We start from the raw sequence: 20,579 nt of genomic DNA on the forward strand, positions 1-20,579 counted from the left end.
GTCTGTCGCTGGGGGTGAGGCCTGCGTCCGGAGGCGCCAGCCCCGTGCTGGTCGCACTTCTTCCAGGCAGCGGCGGGGTGTGTCTGTCTGTCTGTGTGTCTCTCGGTCCGGGGGCAAGGCCCGCGCCGCCGGGACAGTGGGACAGTTGGGGTGGGAGAAGATTCAGGATGAAACTGGATTTTCAGGTTCAGCCCGGGGAAGCCCGGCCTTGAGCTGGGTCCTCCCCACTCCGGGCCGGGTCCTCCCCACTCCGGGCCGGGTCCTCCCCACTCCGTCCTCCCCACTCCCGGCCGGGTCCTCCCCACTCCGTCCTCCCCACTCCCGGCCGGGTCCTCCCCACTCCCCGGGTCCTCCCACTCCCTGCCGGGTCCTCCCCACTCCGGGCCGGGTCCTCCCCACTCCGGGCCGGGTCCTCCCCACTCCGGGCCGGGTCCTCCCCACTCCCTGCCGGGTCCTCCCCACTCCGGGCCGGGTCCTCCCCACTCCGGGCCGGGTCCTCCCCACTCCGTCCTCCCCACTCCCGGCCGGGTCCTCCCCACTCCGTCCTCCCCACTCCCGGCCGGGTCCTCCCCACTCCGGGCCGGGTCCTCCCCACTCCCTGCCGGGTCCTCCCCACTCCGGGCCGGGTCCTCCCCACTCACTCCGGGCCGGGTCCTCCCCACTCCGGGCCGTGTCCTCCCCACTCCGGGCCGGGTCCTCCCCACTCCCGGCCGGGTCCTCCCCACTCGTCCTCCCCACTCCGGGCCGGGTCCTCCCCACTCCGGGCCGGGTCCTCCCCACTCCCTGCCGGGTCCTCCCCACTCCCTGCCGGGTCCTCCCCACCCATGAGCCAGCTCCTCCAGCATCTGGAGGGGCCCCTGGTGCCGAGCCCTGGGCACTGGGGTCTTGGCAAGCTGGGCCTCCTCTCAGCGTGGAGTGGGGACCCGTGGGTGTGCAGGTCGGGATGGAAGGCAGCTTCCTTGGGCTCCTTCCCAGGCCTGTGCACTGCTTCGATCCGTGGGCTGTCAGCTCCTGTGCACAGAGGCCCTGCCTGTCCCTTCCTGATGCCGTGGCTTTCTGGAGGATCTGACTCAGAGGAACCCCAGCCCCCTTGCTTTTGATGGTCCTCCCCTAGGACCTTGCTTTTGATGGTCCTCCCCTAGGACCTTTCTGGCTGCAGCTGTTTCTCGGGACCCGGATGGAAGGACTGTCCCACCTCGACGTCTCTGCGGGGTTACTTCCTTCCCCAGCACAGAGCCCTTGCTTCTGCGTGTCTTCTGTGTTGTCTTTATAAGTGCCTCCTGCCTGTCTGAGCTGAGATACTTCTAAGAAGGTTGTCCAGGATGCTGGGGGTCCTTGACAGCCTAGAGCTGAGGCCCAGGTGCTCTACAGCCAGTGGCAGACCAGCCCTTCCCACCTCAGCTCCTGCTGGACCTACAGCCCTGCCCACCTGGCTGTGGTGTTGGGTCCCTTGAGGTTCACTGACCTCAGGCAGTGGCTGGCCTGAGTTTCAGTCTCCCTCCCTCACTCCCTCCCTTCCTCCCTCCCTCCTTCTCTCTCCCTCTCTCTGTCAGTCATGGGGCTTGAACTCTGTGCTTGGGTGCTGTCCCTCAGCTCTTCAGGTCAAGGTGAGTGCTCTACCACTTGAGCCACAGCACCACTTCCGGTTTTCTGGTGATTTTGATAAGAGTCTCATGGCCTTTCCTGCCCAGGCTGGCTTTGAACCTCAATCCTCAGATCTCAGCCTCCTGAATAGTTAGGATAAGATAGACATGAAGGACCTCTCTTCTCCTATGGGTAAGGCAGACCAGTGGGGTTGGTCAGGACTCTTGTTTGTTTTAGACAGTGTTTTGCTTGGCCTGGGGCTCAGGATCCTCCTTCCTTAGCCTCCTGAGTGCTGGGATTGCAGGCTTGTACCACCAGGCCTAGAATCAGGTTTGAGGGAGGTGTGCCAGGTTCCTGAGGATGAAGCCATTTTTGCTGACTCCGTTTCCCCTTCAGGAGCTGTCAGTCTGATTCTGCTTCCAGGAAGTGTTGCTGGGTAGCAGGAAGCAGTTTGTGGGGTTGTTAGGGCACGTCTGTGAGCTGACCTGAGACTGGGTTGCTCATCTGCTGTTATCACGTGTGGATGTCCCTGCCCTCCAGGGGAGCATGCTGCCACTTAACTCCCAGTGCCTGGCTGGGCTGCACAAGTATCCAGCTTAGCAGGTGGTTCACACCCAGGAAATGATACAGCTGAGTCCCATTCTTACCTCTTCTGGCTCTGGTGTCTGGATGGACCCTCACCTCTCTGAGCCTTGACTCACCCAGGTGTGTCTCTTGTCAGTCCAGACTTCGTTGGGAGCTTTGACTCTGGCCATCAGCCACCCCTGGACTATGGGTGCTGGCTGGACCACGGGATAATGTCCTCCATTGCTGGACCATGGGATAATGCCCTCCATGGCTGGACCACAGGATAATGCCCTCCATAGCTGGCTGGACCACGGGATAATGCCCTCCATGGTTGGCTGGACCACGGGATAATGCCCTCCATGGCTGGACCACAGGATAATGCCCTCCATGGCTGGTGGACCACGGGATAATGCCCTCCATGGCTTGGCTGGACCACGGGATAATGCCCTCCATGGCTGGACCACAGGATAATGCCCTCCATGGCTGGTGGACCACGGGATAATGCCCTCCATGGCTATGGGATAATGCCCTCCATAGCTCGCTGGACCACGGGATAATGCCCTCTATGGCTGGACCACGGGATAATGCCTCCTAGCTGGCTGGACCACAGGATAATGTCCTCCATGGCTGGCTGGACCACGGGATAATGCCCTCTATGGCTGGACCACGGGATAATGCCTCCTAGCTGGCTGGACCACAGGATAATGTCCTCCATGGCTGGTGGACCACGGGATAATGCCCTCCATGGCTGGACCACGGGATAATGCCCTCTATGGCTGGATCACGGGATAATGCCTCCTAGCTGGCTGGACCACAGGATAATGTCCTCCATGGCTGGCTGGACCACAGGATAATGTCCTCCATGGCTGGCTGGACCACAGGATAATGTCCTCCATGGCTGGCTGGACCACGGGATAATGCCCTCCATTGCTGGACCATGGGATAATGCCCTCCATGGCTGACTGGACCACGGGATAATGCCCTCCATTGCTGGACCACAGGATAATGCTTTCCATGGCTGGACCACGGGATAATGCCCTCCATGGCTGACTGGACCACGGGATAATGCCCTCCATGGCTGGACCACGGGACAATGCTCTCCATGGCTGGACCACAGGATAATGCCCTCCATGGCTGGAGCACGGGATAATGCCCTCCATGGGTAGCCCCTCTGTCCGTCCTGTAGACTACCTTCTATGTCAGGGCCCAGAGTACCACGGCCTCCGCCACATCTCCCAGACCGCAGCCAAAAGCCCTCTGTGGCTGCTGCTCTCCATGCTCTCCAGCATGTCAGGTGACAGGGCCGTGGGGGGAAGGGGGGAGATCTGAGGGAGAAGGTGCTGTGGAGGCCGCTGGCTTGGTATCAGCCTGCCCTGTTGCATGTGGAAGCTTGGTTCTTCCACAGAAAAAGACTGTGAGGACTAGAGTGCTTTGTGGATTGCAAAGGGAGTCTCCACATGGTGATGCTTAGAGATGGTGCAAGGAGACAAGCTAGGAAACGTTTGCTTTACTACAGTAGTATGTGGTGAAGAACTGGAGTCCAGGCTCCAGAGCTGTGATCTCCCTAGGGAGGACTGAGGCTGAGCACCAGGCTGGAAGAGAAAACAGGGTCTGAGCCAGGGCGAGTGGGGTAGAGCAGAGCAGAGCAGAGTGTGCGTGACCCTAGGGATGTCCTTCCCGCCGGCTTCCAGGCTCCCAGTGCTTCTTAGCGGCCCTTTACTCTTTTTTTCTTATTTTTTTGGTGATAGTCCTGGGGCTTGAACTCAGGGCCTGCACACTGTTCCCAAGCTGTTTTAGCTCAAGGCTAGCATGCTACCACTGGAGCCACATCTCCATGTCTGGCCTCTTGGTGGTTCATTGGAGATAAGAGTCTCATGGGCTGGCTTTGAGTGGAGATCCTCACGTACATGTGAGCCACTGGTGCCTGGGTGGCTGCCTGTTACTGAACCCCACACCTCCGGAGCGTTCCACGGTGAGGCTCCCACCCTGACTTCCTCCTGCAGCCCTCAGAGCTCCTACATGCCTGTGTTGAGCCAGCCGTCACTTCATGAACACCTACTATGTGCCAGGCACTGTCATCACCTGTGATCCTTCACACAAAAAACCACGGCCTGTCCAGAGTTAGAGGTGGAGACAGATCGATTACGGGTATAGCATTTTGGCCTGGCTTTCCCCGCTTCCTCCCTTCCTTGATGCACCAGTGATGGCCAGCAAGCCCTCAGACATTGTACCACAGAACTAGAGTCGGCAGGACTCCTGTATCCCCAGGAAATGCATTGGCACTTCCCGCCAGTCTCCAGAGTAGATTCCAACAAGCAGAGCCTGGGCACCCTGACTGTCCTTGCCCCTCCATCCTCTGAGCTGCGTGGAGCGCGTGGAAGGCTCCGCTGTTCCCGGTGGCCCCTGACTCAGGCCTGCCCCACAGACCTCATCGTGCTACATGTCCGTGTGGGCGTCTCCGAGCGGCTGGGGTGACTCACGCTGCGTGACCCCAGGCGGACAGGCCCTCCACGGGCCCTCCTCTGTACTGTGGAGCCCCAGAGTGGAAGAGTCCCCGGGGCTGTTGGTGAACAAGAGCCCACTGTGCCCCTGGACACTGAGCTACTGTGGGCATATGGTGGTGCCCCTGGCCTGGGCCTGCCCCTCCCCCATGCTTTGTGAATCCAGCCAACTTGAGGCTCACATAAGGAGCAGAGTGTGCAGTGACGGAACAGGCCGGGGTCACCGCCCTGCGGGGCGGGTGGGTGTCCTTGCCTTGCTTTTAGACATAGAGCAATGTGGGTTCTCTTGTACCCTCCTTCCTCTACCCCAGGAGGAGGGGCTGGGCGACCTGAGCAGAGCTGGCAGGGCTGAGGGTAGGGCTAGCCTCACTGCACAGCGCTCTGCCCTTCTCCCCGCTTTGGGAGCTGTTCGTGCTCTCCTTTGTGCCGGACAGGGACCCCTTGAAGGTCCAGCTGAGGGTCATCTGCTTCAGTAACCACCATTGCCACTGCGTCTGGGGACTGTCCTCTGCCCCTCTGTTGGCAAGGGTGCCTGCTGGGTGGAGCAGCGTGACTGAAGAGCAGGCCCTCCATCACACAGGAAACGGGGAGATGGCCAGGGCAGGGCTGGGGGGAGGAAGGCACCGTCTGTGCAGACAGGCTGAGGATTGGGGTGTGTGGATCCGTTTGCAGAGCTGCTTGCACCTCTGCTGGTCACCACCGCTCACCTGTGCATTCCCAGCAGGCTCTGCCTGACCCTGTTCCTGTCTGGGCCACATAACAGGCTTATTAACAGCACGGGTCATTTTCCAGGTGAGAAGATGGAGTCTAGCCAGGCCATCTGGCTGATGGGTAGTAGGACCAGCCAGTCTCTCCTTTTGGTGGATGGAAGGCAGAGTAGCTTCTGTCCCTCTTGGAGTGCTGGGGTCTCTGTCCTGTCTGGCCTGGCCTACTTGTCTCTGTGGGCATGGCTGTCCTTGGTCAGCTGACCACCTGGTCCTTCCAGCAGGTCTGGCCTGGCTTCCTGGGAGGTTCAGCAGGTTCTCCCTGACCCTTATACCTAGGACTGTGTCAGATTCAGACCTAGGGGCGGCTCTTGACTCCGCTCACTAACTGGCAGGTGACTGTACGGCCATCACAGGGTCCCTGGCAGGTGGGGTGGGCTGGATGGACTCTCCTAGGAAGGGCTCTGCTCCCAGCTCTGGGCTGGGTGTATGGTGCACAGTGTTCCAGCCTGGAATGGTTCAGTTTCTATTGAGACCTTGCCTCACTCACTTTGCAGTCAGGATGCCTTCCTGACAGTTCATCCTCCCAACACGGTAGCCAGGAGCTCTGTGAAGACAAATTGCCTGACCCATGGCCCCGAGAGAGGCCGTGTGAATGCAGGGAGGGACCCTTGGCCACCACACCTAGGAGTTCCCTTCAGCTCTACTTCCCAGCTGCTGTAAGCGGGGCATAGCTCAGAGAAGGGATTGGAGCTAGGTCAGGGTTAGAGTCAGGCATAAATGTCTGAAGGATTGTCTCCCATGTCCTGGTCACTCTAGGCCAGAAGGAGCGGTGAGCAGCATCCACAGCTGTTCCTGGTCAGTCAAGTCTAGCGCAGTGCTGTGGGCCTTCTCTGGTCAATGTAGGCCCAATAGGAGCCTGGAGTACCTCTTGGGCTTGTGTAGTTATATTACTCTGTTCTTCAGGCCTCTCTCTCTCTCTCTCTCTCTCTCTCTCTCTTTTCTTTTTTTTTTTGGTCAGCTGTGGGGCTTGAACTCGGCCTGGGCGCTGTCCCTCAAGTGCTCTACCACTTGAGTTACAGCGCCACTTCCGGTTTTCTAGTGGTTTATTGGAGATAGGAGTCTCACGGTCTCTCCTGCCCAGGCTGGCTTTGAGCCACGATCCTCAGATCTCAGCCTCCTGAGTAGCTAGGATTACAGATGTGAGCCACCAGTGCCCGGCTCTCTCTTTTTTCTTTCTTTGCCAGTCCTGGGTCTTGAACTCAGGGCCTGGGTGTTGTCCCTGAGCTTCTTTAGCTCAAGGCGAGCACTCTACCACTTGAGCCACAGCACCACTTCCAGCTTTTTCTGTGTATGTGGTGCTGAGGAATTGAACCCAGGGCTTCATGCATGCTAGGCAAGCACTCTACCACTGAGCCACCTTCCCAGCCCAGGCCTCACTTTCTGCATTTGTATAATGTAAGTGTGTGTGTGTGTGTGTGTACACTTCTGTTTCCTCTAAAGCAATGAAGAAAAACTCCTGCCAGGCACTGTTGACTCAGTCCTGTAATCCTAGCTACTCAGGAGGCTGAGATCTGAGGATCACAGTTCAAAGCCAGCCTGGGCAGGAAAGTCCTTGAGACTCTTATCTCCAGTTAACCACTGGAAAACCAGAAGTGGCGCTGTGGCTCAAAGTGGTAGAGCGCTGGCCCTGAGCAAAAAGAGCTGGGGGGACTGGGGGGGAAGAAGGGGTGGAGAAGCTGGGAAGGTGGCTCAGAGGTAGAGCGCTTGCCTAACAGGCACGAAGCCCTGGGTTAAGTTCCTCAGCACCACATACACAGAAAAAAACAGAAGTGGAGCTGTTGCTCAGGTCTAGCCCTGAACAGAGCCCAGGCCCTGAGTTCAAGTCCCATGACTGACAAGAGAGAAACTCCCAAGTGGAAGCCATGTCTGGTGCATCGATGCCTGGTACACACCCTGTAGCACAGCTGTTGGGTGTCACATGTTGAGGAGACAGGAATTTTGTGCTTTCTACCTTCCAAGTCTTACTTCAGAAAACCCCACCTCCACCCATGTCTGTGCGCAGAGGGTCTGCCACCCTTGCATCTATCTCGGGCCCCTGGAAGGGGCGCATGCAGATGTGCCATGAGCACCCTTGTAAGGGGCCCCAGGAAGCCAAGGCGCTGGGTCTTTCCCTGGACCTGGCCTCTGGTGTTCAGGGTGCCCGCGCGCTCCCATCTGCCTGAGCAGCCTCGCTGCCACCTCTGGTGCATGCTGCCACCTGGTGGTGAGAGGCGAGATGGATGTGGATAGGCTGGAGCCTCAAGCCCCCCCCAGGCCTGGTCCTTGTCCCTGGCCCCACAGCCCAGGGCCTCAGTCCTCCTCCCTGAGGCCTCTGCCCAGCTGGTATGTCACAGGGGCCTCACTAGACCCCACCAAGCAACTCTAACCTGCTGGGTTATTTTCCCTACCACATAGAGCCTGTGAGTACGTTTACTGAGAGGGTTAATGTTACATAAACTGTAAATTTCCCCTCTTAAGGACCAGGAGGGCAGGAGCTTGGTTCTCACCCAGGTATATCGGTGGTATGTGTTCAAAGCTTCCTTGGGTTGCCGGGTGCTGGTGGCTCACGCCTGTAATCCTAGCTGCTCAGGAGGCTGAGACCTGAGGACTGAAGCTGTGAGATTCCTGTCTCCAGTTAACCACCAGAAAACTGGAAGTAGTATTGTGGCTCGAAGTGGTAGAGCCCTAACCTTTACCAATAAAGCTCAGGTATAGAGCCCAGGCTTTAAGTTCAAGCCCCAAGACTGACAACAAACAAACAAAAAATTTCAAAATCAATTTATCAATGTGTATATTACATAGCTCAGCTGATGCAAAGAAGCTCTGTCTCTTGTTACTGTCAGTTTAAATGACTGTGTGCTCTGCAGTATTTCTCCACCCTTAATTTTGTGAATATATGTCTCCTAAAAAGTAAATAGCTGGGCACTGGTGGCTCACAACTATAATCCTGGTTACTCAGGAAACTGATCTGAGGATCACAGTTTGAAGCCAGCCCAGGCAGGAAAGCCCACGAGACTCTTAACTCCAAATAACTACCTCCCATTCCAAAAAAAAAAAAAAGCAAATTGTACCTAAAAAGCAAGGTAAAACTGAATGTGCTGCCAGGTGCCAGTGGCTCATATAATCCTAGATACTTAGGAGGCTGAGATCTAAGGATCATGGTTCAAGCCAGCCTAGGCAGGAAAAGCTGTGGAATTCTGTTTTTTTTTTCCCCTTCTAGACAGTCCTGGGGCTTAAACTCAGGGCCTGGGCACAGTCCCTGAGCTTTTTTGCTTAAGGCTAGTGCTCTAACACTTGAGCCACAGCTCCACTTCTGGCTTTTGGGGTGTTCACTGGATAAAATTCCACAGCACTGGGAAGAGGCTTAGTGGGAGAGTGTGTGAAGCCCTAGGTTCAATCCCTCAGTACCACATATGCAGAAAACGCCACACATACGCCGTCTGTCTGTCTGTCTGTGTCACACACACATACACAAATACAAGTTGATGTGTTTAAGTGATAAAGTGAAATTTTTTTTGGGTTGTGCCCCTGGGCTTGAACTTGGCCTTGGGCTGATAGGTGGGTGCTCTACTGTGGATGCGTACCCTTCTAGTCTTTTTTGACACTGGGTATTTTGAGGCAGGATGCTGATTCTTCCCTGGGTGGGTTCCTGGACCGCCACCTGCCTATTTAATACTTCATACATGGCTAGGAAGACTCACCCAACATTTGGTTGAGAAGGGGTCTTGTGAACTTTCTTGCCCAGCTGGCTTTGAACTATGGGTCACTCTATCTCAGCTTCTCAGGTACCTAGAATCGTAGGTGTCAGCCTCCTGTTCCTGACAGCAACTGGAGGTCTGTTGAAGGTGGCATGTAGTGGGGCTGGGTGGTAGTGTGGGAAAAATGAATCAAGCATGCTCAGCATTAGCAGTTTTTCCTTAGTGCCTGTCTCCTTGGAACAGCAAGGCTGCTTGTCTGAGAAGGGATCCGAGGAGGCTGAGGCCGCACAGAGCAGGCGGGTGCTCCGTCGGGTTCACCACTGCGCCTCTCCACTGCCTGGGCCTGTCACAGCTCCAGACTCTCCAGGTTGTTGTTACTGTGCCTGCCTGGCACAGCACTCCCCTCTCCTCGCCAGGCCTTCTCCTCCTGGAACCATGAGCGAGGCCCGGAGGGATGGCACAAGCAGCCTGCAGCGCAAGAAGCCCCCCTGGCTCAGGCTGGACATCCCGGCTGTGGTGCCCCTGGCGGCAGAGGAGCCCGGCCTCCTGCAGGTAGGCTGCCTGCCCCGGCCCTGGCCGGCAGGGCCGCGGGTTAGCCCCGCCCCGGCTCCTCACTGCCCCGGCCCTGGCCGGCAGGGCCGCGGGCAAGCCCCGCCCCGGCTCCTCACTGCGGCCTCCTTGCCTAGCCCCTCCGGCGCCAGGTTTACCTGCGGAGTGTGAGTATGCCGGCCGAGACGGCCCACGTCCCCCCCCTCTACCCCGAGCCTCGGCGGCCTGCGCTGCAGCGGCAGACGTCCATCACACAGACCATCCGCAGGTACCACAGCCCTGGTCACTCTGGGGCAGAGGGGCGGGGCGGGTACCTTTGGGCACTGGGGCTGGGAATAGCTTGGGGGCCCTTGTCTCACTTTTCTCCTCCATCTTGGTCCCCACGTTGCTCCCCCTTCTTCCTGTGCTTGGGACTGCTCTCTGCCGCCTCTGCCTGTCTCCCCAACACTAATGCTCTGGCCCCCCACAGCCGACAGGTGCGCTTTGGGCGTGTCCACACTCTGCCCCTCCTGGGCCCCCGGGCTGCCCACAGGGTCCCCCCACAGCGCCAGTCTCTCTCTTGGTCCCTGTTCAGGTACCTCAGGCAGATCATGAGTGTGTTTGTGTTCACTGGCACGTGCATGCTGTGCAGCATGAATGGCTGCCATTTCCTGGGGCTCCTAACGGTAGATGATGGCAGTCTTTTTGTTTGCATGTCCAAAGACTGGGCAGCCTGCCTGAGTCAGCAGCTCCCGTGCTCTGTGCTCTGTGCTGTCCTTGGCTGTGTGTGGCTGCTGTCCAGCTGAGTTCTCTCTCTGGACTCAGGGAGGGGTGAGGGCCGCTGTGGAATGCCACTGGGCAAGGCGGTAGGGTGATCTGGTAGGAATCAGAGTGAGCCAGGGGTGGTTAGGGCTGGACTCCACTTGTCTTCGTAACTGTGCCCTCTCTGTGGACTCTGGTCCTAGCTTGAATGGGCCTGGCGTGGGGCATGCTGCCCGGTAGGCTGGGCTCTGAGGCCCATGCCGAGGAGGAGGGGGTGCAAGGGCCCCTTGCTAAGTCCCTGCCTTGTCAGGGGCACGGCTGACTGGTTTGGAGTGAGCAAGGACAGCGACAGCACCCAGAAGTGGCAGCGCAAGAGCATCCGCCACTGCAGCCAGCGGTACGGCAGGCTGAAGCCCCAGGTCCTCCGGGAGCTGGACTTGCCCAGCCAGGACAATGTGTCGCTGGCCAGCACGGAGACCCCACCCCCACTGTATGTGGGCCCATGCCAGCTGGGCATGCAGAAGGTGCGCTTGCTCCTGGTGCCCCATGGCTTTTCACCCCAGCCCCTTGGGTGGGAGAGGGGCCCTGTGTGGTGTGGGAATTGTTGGGAAGGAAGGAAGCTACACTCCAGGAGAGGAACCGAGAGGGAGAAGGTTGCTGGTCTGTACCAGGGTAAGCTGGGTAGGAGAACATCTCACCTAGACCAGCAGAGCAGGGGAGGGGCGGGGGAGGGGAGAAGGCCCCTTGGCAGCGCTCTGGGTGAGCGTGGTCCCATGCAGCTGTCAGGGCTGTGAGGGTGAGAGGGGGCGAGCCTCCCCGAGGCGCCCGCACTGACTTGTCCTCTCCCCTGGCCTGCACCAGATCATCGACCCTCTGGCCCGGGGCCGGGCCTTCCGCCTGGCGGACGACGCTGCCGATGGCCCGAGTGTCCCCCACACCCCCATCACCCCTGGAGCTGCCTCCCTCTGCTCCTTCTCCAGTTCCCGCTCAGGTTTCAACCGGTTTCCTCGGCGGCGCAAGCGCGAGTCCGTGGCCAAGATGAGCTTCCGGGCAGCGGCGGCACTGGTGAAGGTTGGTGGGGGCCGAGGATGGAGCCGGGGCGGGGGCAGCTGCCGGGTCCTACGGTGGCCTCCTCGCCCCCAGGGTCGCGCGGTCAGGGAGGGCACCCTGCGCCGGGCCCAGCGTCGCAGCTTCACTCCGGCCAGCTTCCTGGAGGAGGACACGGCAGACTTCCCCGAGGAGCTGGACACATCCTTCTTTGCCCGGGTAAGACTTGCTGGTGGCCCCCTCGGCTGCTGCGTCCCGGTCCGCCCTAACTGCCTGTGTTTGCTCAGGAAGGTGTCCTTCATGAGGAGCTGTCCACCTACCCCGATGAGGTGTTTGAGTCCCCTTCAGAGGCGGCGCTCCAGGACTGGGAGAAAGTCTCGGAGCAGGCAGAACTCACCGGTGGGGCCCTGGGTCGCACTGAGCTTGAGCGGAGCCATTTGATGCTGTAAGTGCAGCAGGCCGATGATGGCTCCAGGAGAACCTTAAAGACAAAAAAAGCTGGGCGCCGGTGGTTCACACCTGTCATCCTAGCTACTGAGGAGGCCGAGATCTGAGGATCACGGTTCAAAGCCAGCCCAGGCAGAAAAGTCCATGAGACTCTTATCTCCAATAAACCACTAGAAAGCCGGAAATGGTGCTGTGGCTCAAGCGGTAGAGCACTCATCTCAAGCTGAAGAGTGCAGGGACAGCGCCCAGGCCCAGAGTTCAAGCCCCACAACCAACAACAAAAAAGTGTCTTGGGGCTTGAACTTGTGGTCTGGGTGCTGTTCTGAGCTCTTTTGCTCAAGGTGAGCACTCTACCACTTTGAGCCATGGTACCACTTCTGGTTTTCTGGTGGTTCATTGGAGAGAAGAGTCACAGGTTTTCCTGACTGGGCTGGCTTCAGACCAAGATCCTCAGATCTCAGCCTCCTGAGTAGCTAGGACGACAGGTGTGAGCCACTGGTGCCTAGCTTAGAAGGCAAATTTTTGTCCCATTAGGATCCCCGTGACTGTTGGGAGAGACACTCCACATTCATGGTCCAATTGCCTGGGAAACTGGTCTGGGCACTGAGTGTGGAGGACCCAGGGTTATGCATGATTCCAGCCTGGACTGCCCACCTGTAGCCCAAGTACTGGGCATCTTCATTAATGCAGAGCTGCAGAAACTCTAGTGGGTCCTAGCTCCTTCCTGCCATCCTGATGTGGGGGATGGCTGCCTTTTTACCAGCAGGAAGAGGCTGAGGCTGAGCAATCTGCCCTGTGCTTTCCTAGCAGGGAGCAGGACCCTGATTCCATGCAGGGGGACTGTGCCAAGCGGGTGGGGTCTGAGCAGGAGGTGAACGAGGCTGCTGGTTTTCTCCAGGCCCCTGGAGCGAGGCTGGCGGAAGCAGAAAGAGGGTGGCGCCCTGGCCACACAGCCCAGGGTGAGGCTTCGGCAGGAGGTGGTGAGCCCCGCAGGGCCCAGGAGGGGCCAGCGCATCGCCGTGCCCGTGCACAAGCTCTTCGCCAGGGAGAAGCGGCCCTACGGGCTGGGCATGGTGGGGCGGCTCACCAACCGCACCTACCGCAAGCGCATCGACAGCTATGTCAAGCGCCAGATCGAGGACATGGATGACCACAGGTAGGCCGTGAAAACGCGCCGCCTCTTGGGCACAGCCCGGGCGTACAGGGGAGGCTCATGGGCAGGGCTGGGGCTCTGGCTAGGGGTGTGCCCTACTGACCCTGCGCCCCACAGGCCCTTCTTCACCTATTGGCTTACCTTCGTCCACTCACTGGTCACCATCCTAGCTGTGTGCATCTACGGCATTGCGCCGGTGGGCTTCTCGCAGCACGAGACAGTGGACTCGGTGAGCCTCAGCCCTTTTCCCAGGCTGGGATGATTGGAGCCCTAGCTCTGGGCGCCCTCTGGGAGGAGAGGGCCTCAAGTCTGGTGGGAACTCTGTCCCTGGCCCCCAGGTGCTCCGGAACCGTGGTGTCTATGAGAACGTCAAGTACGTGCAGCAGGAGAACTTCTGGATCGGCCCCAGCTCGGTGAGGGCAGGGCTGGGAGGAGCGTGGAAGCGCGCTAGCAGGCAGGAGCCTGGGGCCACAGCTGCCGTCTTCACCACAGGAGGCCCTCATCCACCTGGGTGCCAAGTTCTCACCCTGCATGCGCCAGGACCCGCAGGTCCACAGCTTCATCCACGCGGCCCGGGAGCGGGAGAAGCACTCAGCCTGCTGTGTGCGCAACGACAGGTCTGGCTGCGTGCAGACCTCCGAGGAGGAGTGCTCGGTGAGCCCCCCCTGCCTCAGCCTCTCGGAAGTCTCCTTTTCTGTGGCTGCTGGTTCCTGGCTTCACCAAGCTCTAGGCTCTGTCACTTTGCCTTCTCAACCCTGACCTTGGTGCTTCCCCAGTCCTGGACAGATTACCACCTGACTTCTTGATCTGGTCATGCACTACCTGGAGGTGCCATCGTTAATACCAGTGGCTCAATTCAGGAGACTGTTCTTACCTAGGAGTTCTGCTGTTGCTTGCTCTCAGAATCCCTCCCTATGTGCTCTGTGTGGCTGTGGTAGGAGCTCACAGGGTGAAGTGGGGCTCGGTGGCTTTGCTTTTGATTTCCTGACTCGTCACCACATGGCTCAGAGTGGGCAAGGGTCTGCTCTGACCAGAGGCTGGTCCTGTGTCCCCAGTCCACTCTGGCAGTGTGGGTGAAGTGGCCCATCCATCCCAGTGCTCCAGACCTTGCTGGCCACAAGAGGCTGTTTGGCTCTGTCTGCCACCAGGACCCCAGGTCAGTCCTGCTGACTGGCCTGTCACCCGCCTTCCTATCTGCTTGTGAGGGGTAGGGTGTTCCCTGTTGTTGGCTTGGGCAGGAGGGCACCAATGCTGGGGATGGAGGAGGTTGACAGTATCTGGGTGCGTGCAGGGTGTGTGACGAGCCCTCCTCCGAGGACCCACACGAGTGGCCAGAAGACATCACCAAGTGGCCGGTGAGCTGGGGCAGTGGCTGCCAGGGAGTCACACTTGTCACGTTGGGGTGGGGGTGACCACGCCCACCATGGATGATCCCAGACTCCCACTGAAGGGACCCCCTCCTGTGTTCAGAGCTGTGTCCCTGCCCTCGGCCCAGCCTACTCATCCACATCTGCCGAGACATGGCAGGGGCAAGAGGCTAAATACTCTAGTGTGGCACATGGGCCAGCTTAGTCTTAGGGTGCAACAGTATGCCTGAACTCAAGGAAGCCTATTTCCTACCCTGTGGGTTTTCTTGTTTGCCTTGGCACTGAATGGAATGTATGGCAGAGAGAGGCCCTGACCCCAGTTGCTCCCGTTTGTGATCCAGATTTGCACCAAAAACAGTGCTGGGAACCACACCAACCACCCACACATGGACTGCGCCATAACCGGCCGGCCCTGCTGCATTGGCACCAAGGGCAGGTAGGTGTGCCCATGCGGATGGCCCGGGGCTGAGCACTGCCAGAGCGGCCATCCCCCCTTCCCAAGGTCCGGAAAACCCAGAGGGCCAGGACAGGCGTGTGGGTGTTCAGCAGAAGCCTGGGCCTGGGCGGTGTGGACAGTACCTGTCCCTGGACTCGGTAGCACATCCAAACCCTAGCCTGACTCTCCAGGTGTGAGATCACCTCCCGTGAGTACTGTGACTTCATGAGGGGGTACTTCCATGAGGAGGCCACACTCTGCTCTCAGGTAGGCCTTGAGGGATGTGTGCGTGTGGGTGTGCACGTCTCCCACCTCCTGCAGGTGCTGATGAACCACTCTGCAGGTCCACTGCATGGATGATGTGTGCGGCCTCCTTCCCTTCCTCAACCCAGAGGTGCCTGATCAGTTCTACCGCCTGTGGCTCTCTCTCTTCCTGCACGCCGGGCAAGTCACATGTGGTCCTGGCGGGTGGTCGGAGTGCCCCAGGCACGACCCTCCTCCTGGAGGTGGTGAGGTCACCTTTTACTTGTCTCCTCCACAGGGTCCTGCATTGCTTGGTGTCTGTCTGCTTCCAGATGACGGTCCTGCGCGACCTGGAGAAGCTGGCAGGCTGGCACCGCATAGCCATCATCTACTTGCTGAGCGGTGTCACCGGAAACCTGGCTAGTGCCATCTTCCTGCCGTACCGGGCAGAGGTGAGGCTGCCGCCCCAGGATCAGGGAGCTTCTCCATGTGGCTCTAGGTCTTGAGGCAGGGTAGGCAGATCAACAACCCTCCTTAGTCACAGTCAATCCCATTGCTCCCAGGTGGGCCCGGCCGGCTCCCAGTTTGGAATCCTGGCCTGCCTCTTCGTGGAGCTCTTCCAGAGTTGGCAGATCTTGGCGCGACCGTGGCGTGCCTTCTTTAAGCTGCTGGCTGTGGTGCTCTTCCTCTTCGCTTTTGGGCTGCTGCCTTGGATCGACAACTTTGCCCACATCTCAGGCTTCGTCAGCGGCCTCTTCCTTTCCTTTGCCTTCCTGCCGTACATCAGTTTCGGCAAGTTCGACCTGTACCGAAAGCGCTGCCAAATCATCATCTTTCAAGCAGTGTTCCTGGGCCTGCTGGCTGGCCTGGTGGTCCTCTTCTACTTCTACCCCGTCCGCTGTGAGTGGTGTGAGTTCCTCACCTGCATCCCCTTCACGGACAAGTTCTGTGAGAAGTATGAGCTGGACGCTCAGCTCCACTGAGCGGCCACGGGCCCCAGGCCACACCGCTCACCTCACAGAGCAGCCTGCTCTGTGCACTTCCTCAACACAGACCTCTCCCGCCTTGTTCACGTCTGTCCAACCACTTATATTGCTGGGCATTTATTACAATAGTTCCCATGACAAACTTCTAACTAGTCCTTCGACGACCACCTCATGTGGCCAATAAATGGACCGGGAGCGTTTTAGCTGCCACTAACAACCAGGGTTGTTGTCTCCTTCCTGGTCTCTGGCTGGGGACTGTGGTAGGAAGCCCGTCAGGGTCCCAGCCTCCAACATGTACCTCAGGGAGGTAGGCATTAAATGCAGCCACGCTTCTTTCATCTCCCGGGGAATTCCCTCAGCTAGGTGGCACACCTTGCTCCAAGGCCTCGGAGGGACCGGTGGCCAGGGCTGGGACACAGACCTAGGGGCGTGTGCCGCCACATTTCTCCACACCCCACCGCCACCCCCTGCTGCCTCCTAGCCCACGCCTGCCACAAGGATGAGAGGTAGCTCCTGGTGTCTCCACAAGCACACCAGCTTGGCTTTTATTCTTTGCTGAGGAAGCCAGGCTAACAGATGCCAGGGCTGTGGCCACCAGCTCAGATGTGGTATCTTGGACTTCAGCACTCTTCAACAGCTGTCTGTGCTGACCTCTTGCCTAGAGCAAATCCAGCCCTCCCACACAGGCTACTGTGGCCTTGATTCTTCCAGATGTGAAGCAAATAGGGTTATTCTGTACATAAGGCCAGGGCTCTAGCCATGTGAGATCTGATTTTTGAGGGCCCAGGGAGAGGGCAGGCTTAGGCCAAGTCCCTAGGAAGGGAAGGGACAGAGGCTGACACTGTGCTAGTCCTGAGTGTCTCCCCAGGGATGCAGCCAGCCAAATATCCTTTTGGTAAGGTGGCTGGGTGGTAGAGTGTTTGCCTTGCATGCATGAGGCCCTACGTTTCATTCCTCAGCGCCACATAAGCAGAAAAGGCCAGAAGTAGCACTGTGGCTTAAGTGGTAGGGCGCTAGCCTTGAGCTGAAGAGCTGAGGGACAGCGCCCAGGCCCAGAGTTCAGGCCCTACAACCGATCAAAAAAAAAAAAAAATCTTTTGGTGAGGACAGTGACAGGAGCTCCTCCCGCTGGGAGAGGCCTGGCCACCGGTTAGCACAGATGTCCTATGAGGGTCACTTTTGCCTAAGCTTTTTGATGAAGGAAACTTCATCCCGATTCCGGATGCCATAACTGAAAGAGAAGGAAAGTGGTGTCTGTGAGAGACAAAGAAAACAAGTGAAGATGAGTGTGGCATCTAGGAAGTGGTGTGGCACGCTGTGTGGTATAGTGTGTACCACACTGCACTACCAGAGCAGCCTTTCGCTCCACAACTGCTCTACTTTCCTTCTTTGAGGCACTGTAGCCCTGGGCTTCTGCTGCTGAGTATGAGCAGGGCCCGTGGAGCTGCTTGTCTGACTACCAGTGGTGAGGGCCTTCAAGAAGTTCCTTATGGGAGGGTCAGTCCAGCTTGGGACCCTCCTGTTACTGTTCTCTGGCAGAAGTCGGGGGCACTGGAGGGTAATAGATCAGATGCCTCCCTATGATTGGGGACATGGGCTAAACTTACTCTCGGAGTTTCTTCCTGTCCTCTGTGAGCTTCTCTCCTGCAGAGGTCAGATGGTATGTTCTCCACACATATGACCTGCAACAAGCGTTGAACCACATGCTATCCTTGAACAAGGTGAGCTGAACATCTGGGACCACAGGGGCTTGAGGTACACAGCCCTCTGCACCTAGGACAGCCGTATCCCCCTCCTGGGCTTTTCCCCTGCACACTGTATACACCAGGCATGAGGCAGCTAGAAGCTGGTGTTTGGGGTAGCTGGGCCAAATGCACCTTACTAATAAACTAAGACTCAGCTACAGGACACTTGATCCAATTGGAGACTCAGGGCTGACAGCACCCAGGTGAGGGGAAGAAGTGGCGGTGACAGGCGTAACATCCATAACGAGAGAAGCCACTTCTGGTCACATAAGGCCCTGAGGTGACACCCAGGGAAGATGACCCTCACTCCCCAGGATTCCGTACTGCAGTCACTATTGTAGCAGAACCTGGGTATGAACACTGGAAGCTGAAAGCTGCTTCTGTTTTCCCACACCAGCCCTGGGAATGGTTACAGTGAAGAAGCTGCTGTTCCACCTACCAGCTGATGTGCTGAATGCCCCCCTCACGCTCCTGCTTGAGCCGCACATATCTCTGGATGGCCTTCTTCAGGTCCAAGACCGTGGCGTTCTGCACTACCACCACCGCTGCAACCGTGGACACATGGGGGAGAAAAACCCTGTAGGAATCCACAGCCAGCGCACCAGGGGGCAGGAACAGAACCTAGAACTTGCTGGCTCTGCTCTGTTGGGCAGGGCAGCTTTGTGGCATGCCCTCCAAGTTTCTCAAGATTAGCTCTGTTAACATCTCAGGCCTCAAGGGAGGAGGATAGTACTCACGCATTACTTCTCCATCCATCTTGCAAACTCGGACAGTCATTGCTTGGCCATATTCCAGTGCTATCTGGGAATTGATCTCTTCCAAAGTAACCTAGAAAAGACCAGAAGCAGAGGTGGGAAGTGTTTTTCTCGCCCGAAAGAGACGTAAGCTGACAATGCTTCAAAAGAAGCACCCTGCATTATGAAGGGTGTGAAGGGGCTTTCCCAGTTTTCCAGCACTGTAGTCTTTCATCCTACCCACATTTATATATAATGTCCAAAGTGGACAGAGGCTGTGAGGAGGAAATAGCAGGGATGGACCCAGAAAAGAATGGGGCTGGGAAGTGGCGCTGTGGCTCCAGTGGGAGAGCACTAGCCTTGAGCTGAAGAGCTCAGGGCCAGCTCCAGGCCCCGAGTTCAACCGACCACCACCAACAAGAATGGGGCTGAATTGGGACTTTGGGCCTGGCAGCGAGGCTGACTAGACACCAAAAACTGCTCATGATAGTCCTTTTGTACTTCTGGTCAGTTGTGGGCTTGAACTCGGGGCCTGGAGACTGTCCCTGAACTTTTCTGGCTCAAGGCTAGCTCTCTGACTTGGAGGCACAGCCTCGCTTCTGTTTTCTGGTGGTTCAGGGCTGGCTTTGAACCCCGATCCTCAGATCCCAGTCCTGCGCAGCTGGGGTGCCGGGCGCGAGCCACGGCGCCGGCACGTGCACGTCGGTAATAAAGCATTTTCAGAAAGCAGAGGCCGGGCGGAAGGTGGTCGGTGGTAGAGCGCCCGAGGCCCTGGGTTCGAGTCCTCAGCGCCACATAAGCAGATAAAGCCGGAAGTGGCGCCGTGGCCCGAGTGGGAGAGCGCCAGCCTTGAGCACAGGAAGCTCAGGGAAGCGCCCGGGCCCCGAGGCCAAAGGCAGCCCGCGAGGCCCGGCCCGGCGGCGGCCGCCGCGCACCTGGATGGGAAGGTCGCAGAGCAGCGGGTCCTGCACCACCATGGCGAGGCCCTCCTGGAACACGTCCACGGCCTCCGAGTGCGGCAGCGCCTCCTCCTCGTCCTCCTCCTCGGGCGCCTCCAGCCCGGCCTCCGCCTCCGCCTGCGCCTGCGCCTGCGCCTCCGCCAGGGCTGTGCGCCTGGGGTCCCGGCCCCAGCGAGAGCCTTCCCACAGGGAACGCGCCGCGCGCACGCGCAGGCACCGCGTACGTACTGCGCACGTCCCGGCGAGGCAGGCCAGCCTGGAGCCCGCCGACTGACCAATGAGGCGCCTGCCGCAGGGTTGCGTCATGATTGGTTGATAATAATTGGAAGGCTGAGGGGAAGACGCTGTTGTGGTGACCAATCAGAAATAGGGGGGCCGAACCATGGGAGAGGCCGACCAATGGGAAGCGCGTCGTGCTGGGCCCGCCGGGCGCGTGCGTCCGGCGAGCGGCGGGGCTGGCGCGCCGGTGCCGTCCGCGCGGCAGGGCTGAGGTGATGTTGCTCTTCTGCCCCGGCTGCGGGAACGGGCTGATAGTGGAGGAGGGACAGCGTTGCCACCGCTTCGCCTGCAACACTTGTCCCTACGTGCACAACATCACCCGCAAGGTGGGTCTTTGTGTTTTGTTTTTCGGTCGGTCGCGGGGCTTGAACTCGGGCCTGGAGCTGGCCCTGAGCGCCTTCGCTCCGGGCGAGCGCTCCGCCATTTTCAGCCACAGCGTCACTTCCGGTCTTCTGGTGGTTACGTTACCGGGCTGGCTTTGAACCGCGGGGTGCGGGCCGCGAGCCGCGCCGTCAGGAACTGGCTTCTGCCGGAGTCCACCCCATTGGGGCGTTTGCTGTGAGGGGCCGTCCTGATGGGGGCGTTGCTGTGAAGGCGGTCCTGATTGGGGCGTTTGCTGTGCTGGCGGTCCTGATTGGGGCGTTTGCTGTGAAGGGCCGTCCTGATTGGGGCGTTTGCTGTGAAGGGCCGTCCTGATTGGGGCGTTTGCTGTGAAGGGCCGTCCTGATTGGGGCGTTTGCTGTGAAGGCGGTCCTGATTGGGGCGTTTGCTGTGAAGGCGGTCCTGATTGGGGCGTT

General features: G+C 58.8%; 4 protein-coding genes across 8 annotated transcripts in view; 2 read left to right on the forward strand and 2 right to left on the reverse strand.

Annotated features, from left to right (window-relative positions):
• Window positions 1-2,663, reverse strand: part of Mpg (N-methylpurine DNA glycosylase) — a 16,778-nt gene extending 14,115 nt beyond the window's left edge. Inside the window, exon 1 of the mRNA XM_013011300.1 lies at window positions 2,286-2,663. Within this exon, the coding sequence (XP_012866754.1) occupies window positions 2,286-2,663 (378 nt within the window). The remainder of the gene's footprint in view (window positions 1-2,285) is intronic.
• A 709-nt stretch (window positions 2,664-3,372) lies between these two features.
• Rhbdf1 (rhomboid 5 homolog 1 (Drosophila)) lies at window positions 3,373-16,280 on the forward strand. 5 transcript variants are annotated; one of them, XM_013011681.1, is made up of 17 exons: window positions 3,373-3,445; window positions 9,513-9,648; window positions 9,783-9,913; window positions 10,697-10,910; window positions 11,248-11,652; window positions 11,721-11,878; window positions 12,779-13,036; window positions 13,151-13,262; window positions 13,372-13,446; window positions 13,526-13,687; window positions 14,089-14,189; window positions 14,325-14,388; window positions 14,742-14,836; window positions 15,028-15,103; window positions 15,180-15,280; window positions 15,378-15,531; window positions 15,643-16,203. In XM_013011681.1, the coding sequence occupies exons 2-17, from the start codon at window positions 9,532-9,534 to the stop codon at window positions 16,060-16,062; spliced, it is 2,643 nt and encodes an 880-aa protein (XP_012867135.1). In that variant the 5' UTR covers window positions 3,373-3,445; window positions 9,513-9,531; the 3' UTR covers window positions 16,063-16,203. The 5 variants fall into 5 exon arrangements, with proteins under 5 accessions (XP_012867135.1, XP_012867136.1, XP_012867134.1 ...); XM_013011682.1 differs by lacking the exon at window positions 3,373-3,445 and having other exon boundaries at window positions 9,484-9,648; window positions 11,248-11,457; window positions 11,530-11,652; window positions 15,643-16,280; XM_013011680.1 differs by lacking the exon at window positions 3,373-3,445 and having other exon boundaries at window positions 9,484-9,648.
• Window positions 16,281-17,091: 811 nt separating this feature from the next.
• Snrnp25 (small nuclear ribonucleoprotein 25kDa (U11/U12)) lies at window positions 17,092-19,704 on the reverse strand. Its single transcript, XM_013011685.1, has 5 exons — window positions 19,480-19,704; window positions 18,548-18,638; window positions 18,250-18,355; window positions 17,673-17,747; window positions 17,092-17,296 (listed from the first exon to the last, which is right to left on the reverse strand). The coding sequence occupies exons 1-5, from the start codon at window positions 19,519-19,521 to the stop codon at window positions 17,239-17,241; spliced, it is 372 nt and encodes a 123-aa protein (XP_012867139.1). The 5' UTR covers window positions 19,522-19,704; the 3' UTR covers window positions 17,092-17,238.
• Window positions 19,705-19,956: 252 nt separating this feature from the next.
• Window positions 19,957-20,579, forward strand: part of Polr3k (polymerase (RNA) III (DNA directed) polypeptide K, 12.3 kDa) — a 12,945-nt gene continuing 12,322 nt past the window's right edge. Inside the window, exon 1 of the mRNA XM_013011301.1 lies at window positions 19,957-20,108. Coding sequence (XP_012866755.1) covers window positions 19,998-20,108 — 111 coding nt within the window. The 5' untranslated portion in view covers window positions 19,957-19,997. The remainder of the gene's footprint in view (window positions 20,109-20,579) is intronic.

The sequence above is a fragment of the Dipodomys ordii genome, unplaced genomic scaffold, assembly GCF_000151885.1.
Source record: "Dipodomys ordii isolate 6190 unplaced genomic scaffold, Dord_2.0 Scaffold14, whole genome shotgun sequence".
Taxonomy (NCBI): Eukaryota; Metazoa; Chordata; class Mammalia; order Rodentia; family Heteromyidae; genus Dipodomys; species Dipodomys ordii.

Excerpts from the sequence above, each read along its gene's own strand:
- Rhbdf1 (XM_013011681.1), top strand. The coding sequence starts at position 9,532 with ATGAGCGAGGCCCGGAGGGATGGCACAAGCAGCCTGCAGCGCAAGAAG. Across the intron at positions 10,911-11,247 it reads GCCAGCTGGGCATGCAGAAG|ATCATCGACCCTCTGGCCCG; the intron begins GTGCGCTTGCTC and ends GGCCTGCACCAG. Across the intron at positions 11,653-11,720 it reads ACACATCCTTCTTTGCCCGG|GAAGGTGTCCTTCATGAGGA; the intron begins GTAAGACTTGCT and ends GTGTTTGCTCAG.
- Snrnp25 (XM_013011685.1), bottom strand. The coding sequence starts at position 19,521 with ATGGTGGTGCAGGACCCGCTGCTCTGCGACCTTCCCATCCAG. Across the intron at positions 18,356-18,547 it reads GATGGATGGAGAAGTAATGC|CGGTGGTGGTAGTGCAGAAC; the intron begins GTGAGTACTATC and ends CCACGGTTGCAG. Across the intron at positions 17,748-18,249 it reads GGCATTCAGCACATCAGCTG|GTCATATGTGTGGAGAACAT; the intron begins GTAGGTGGAACA and ends CGCTTGTTGCAG.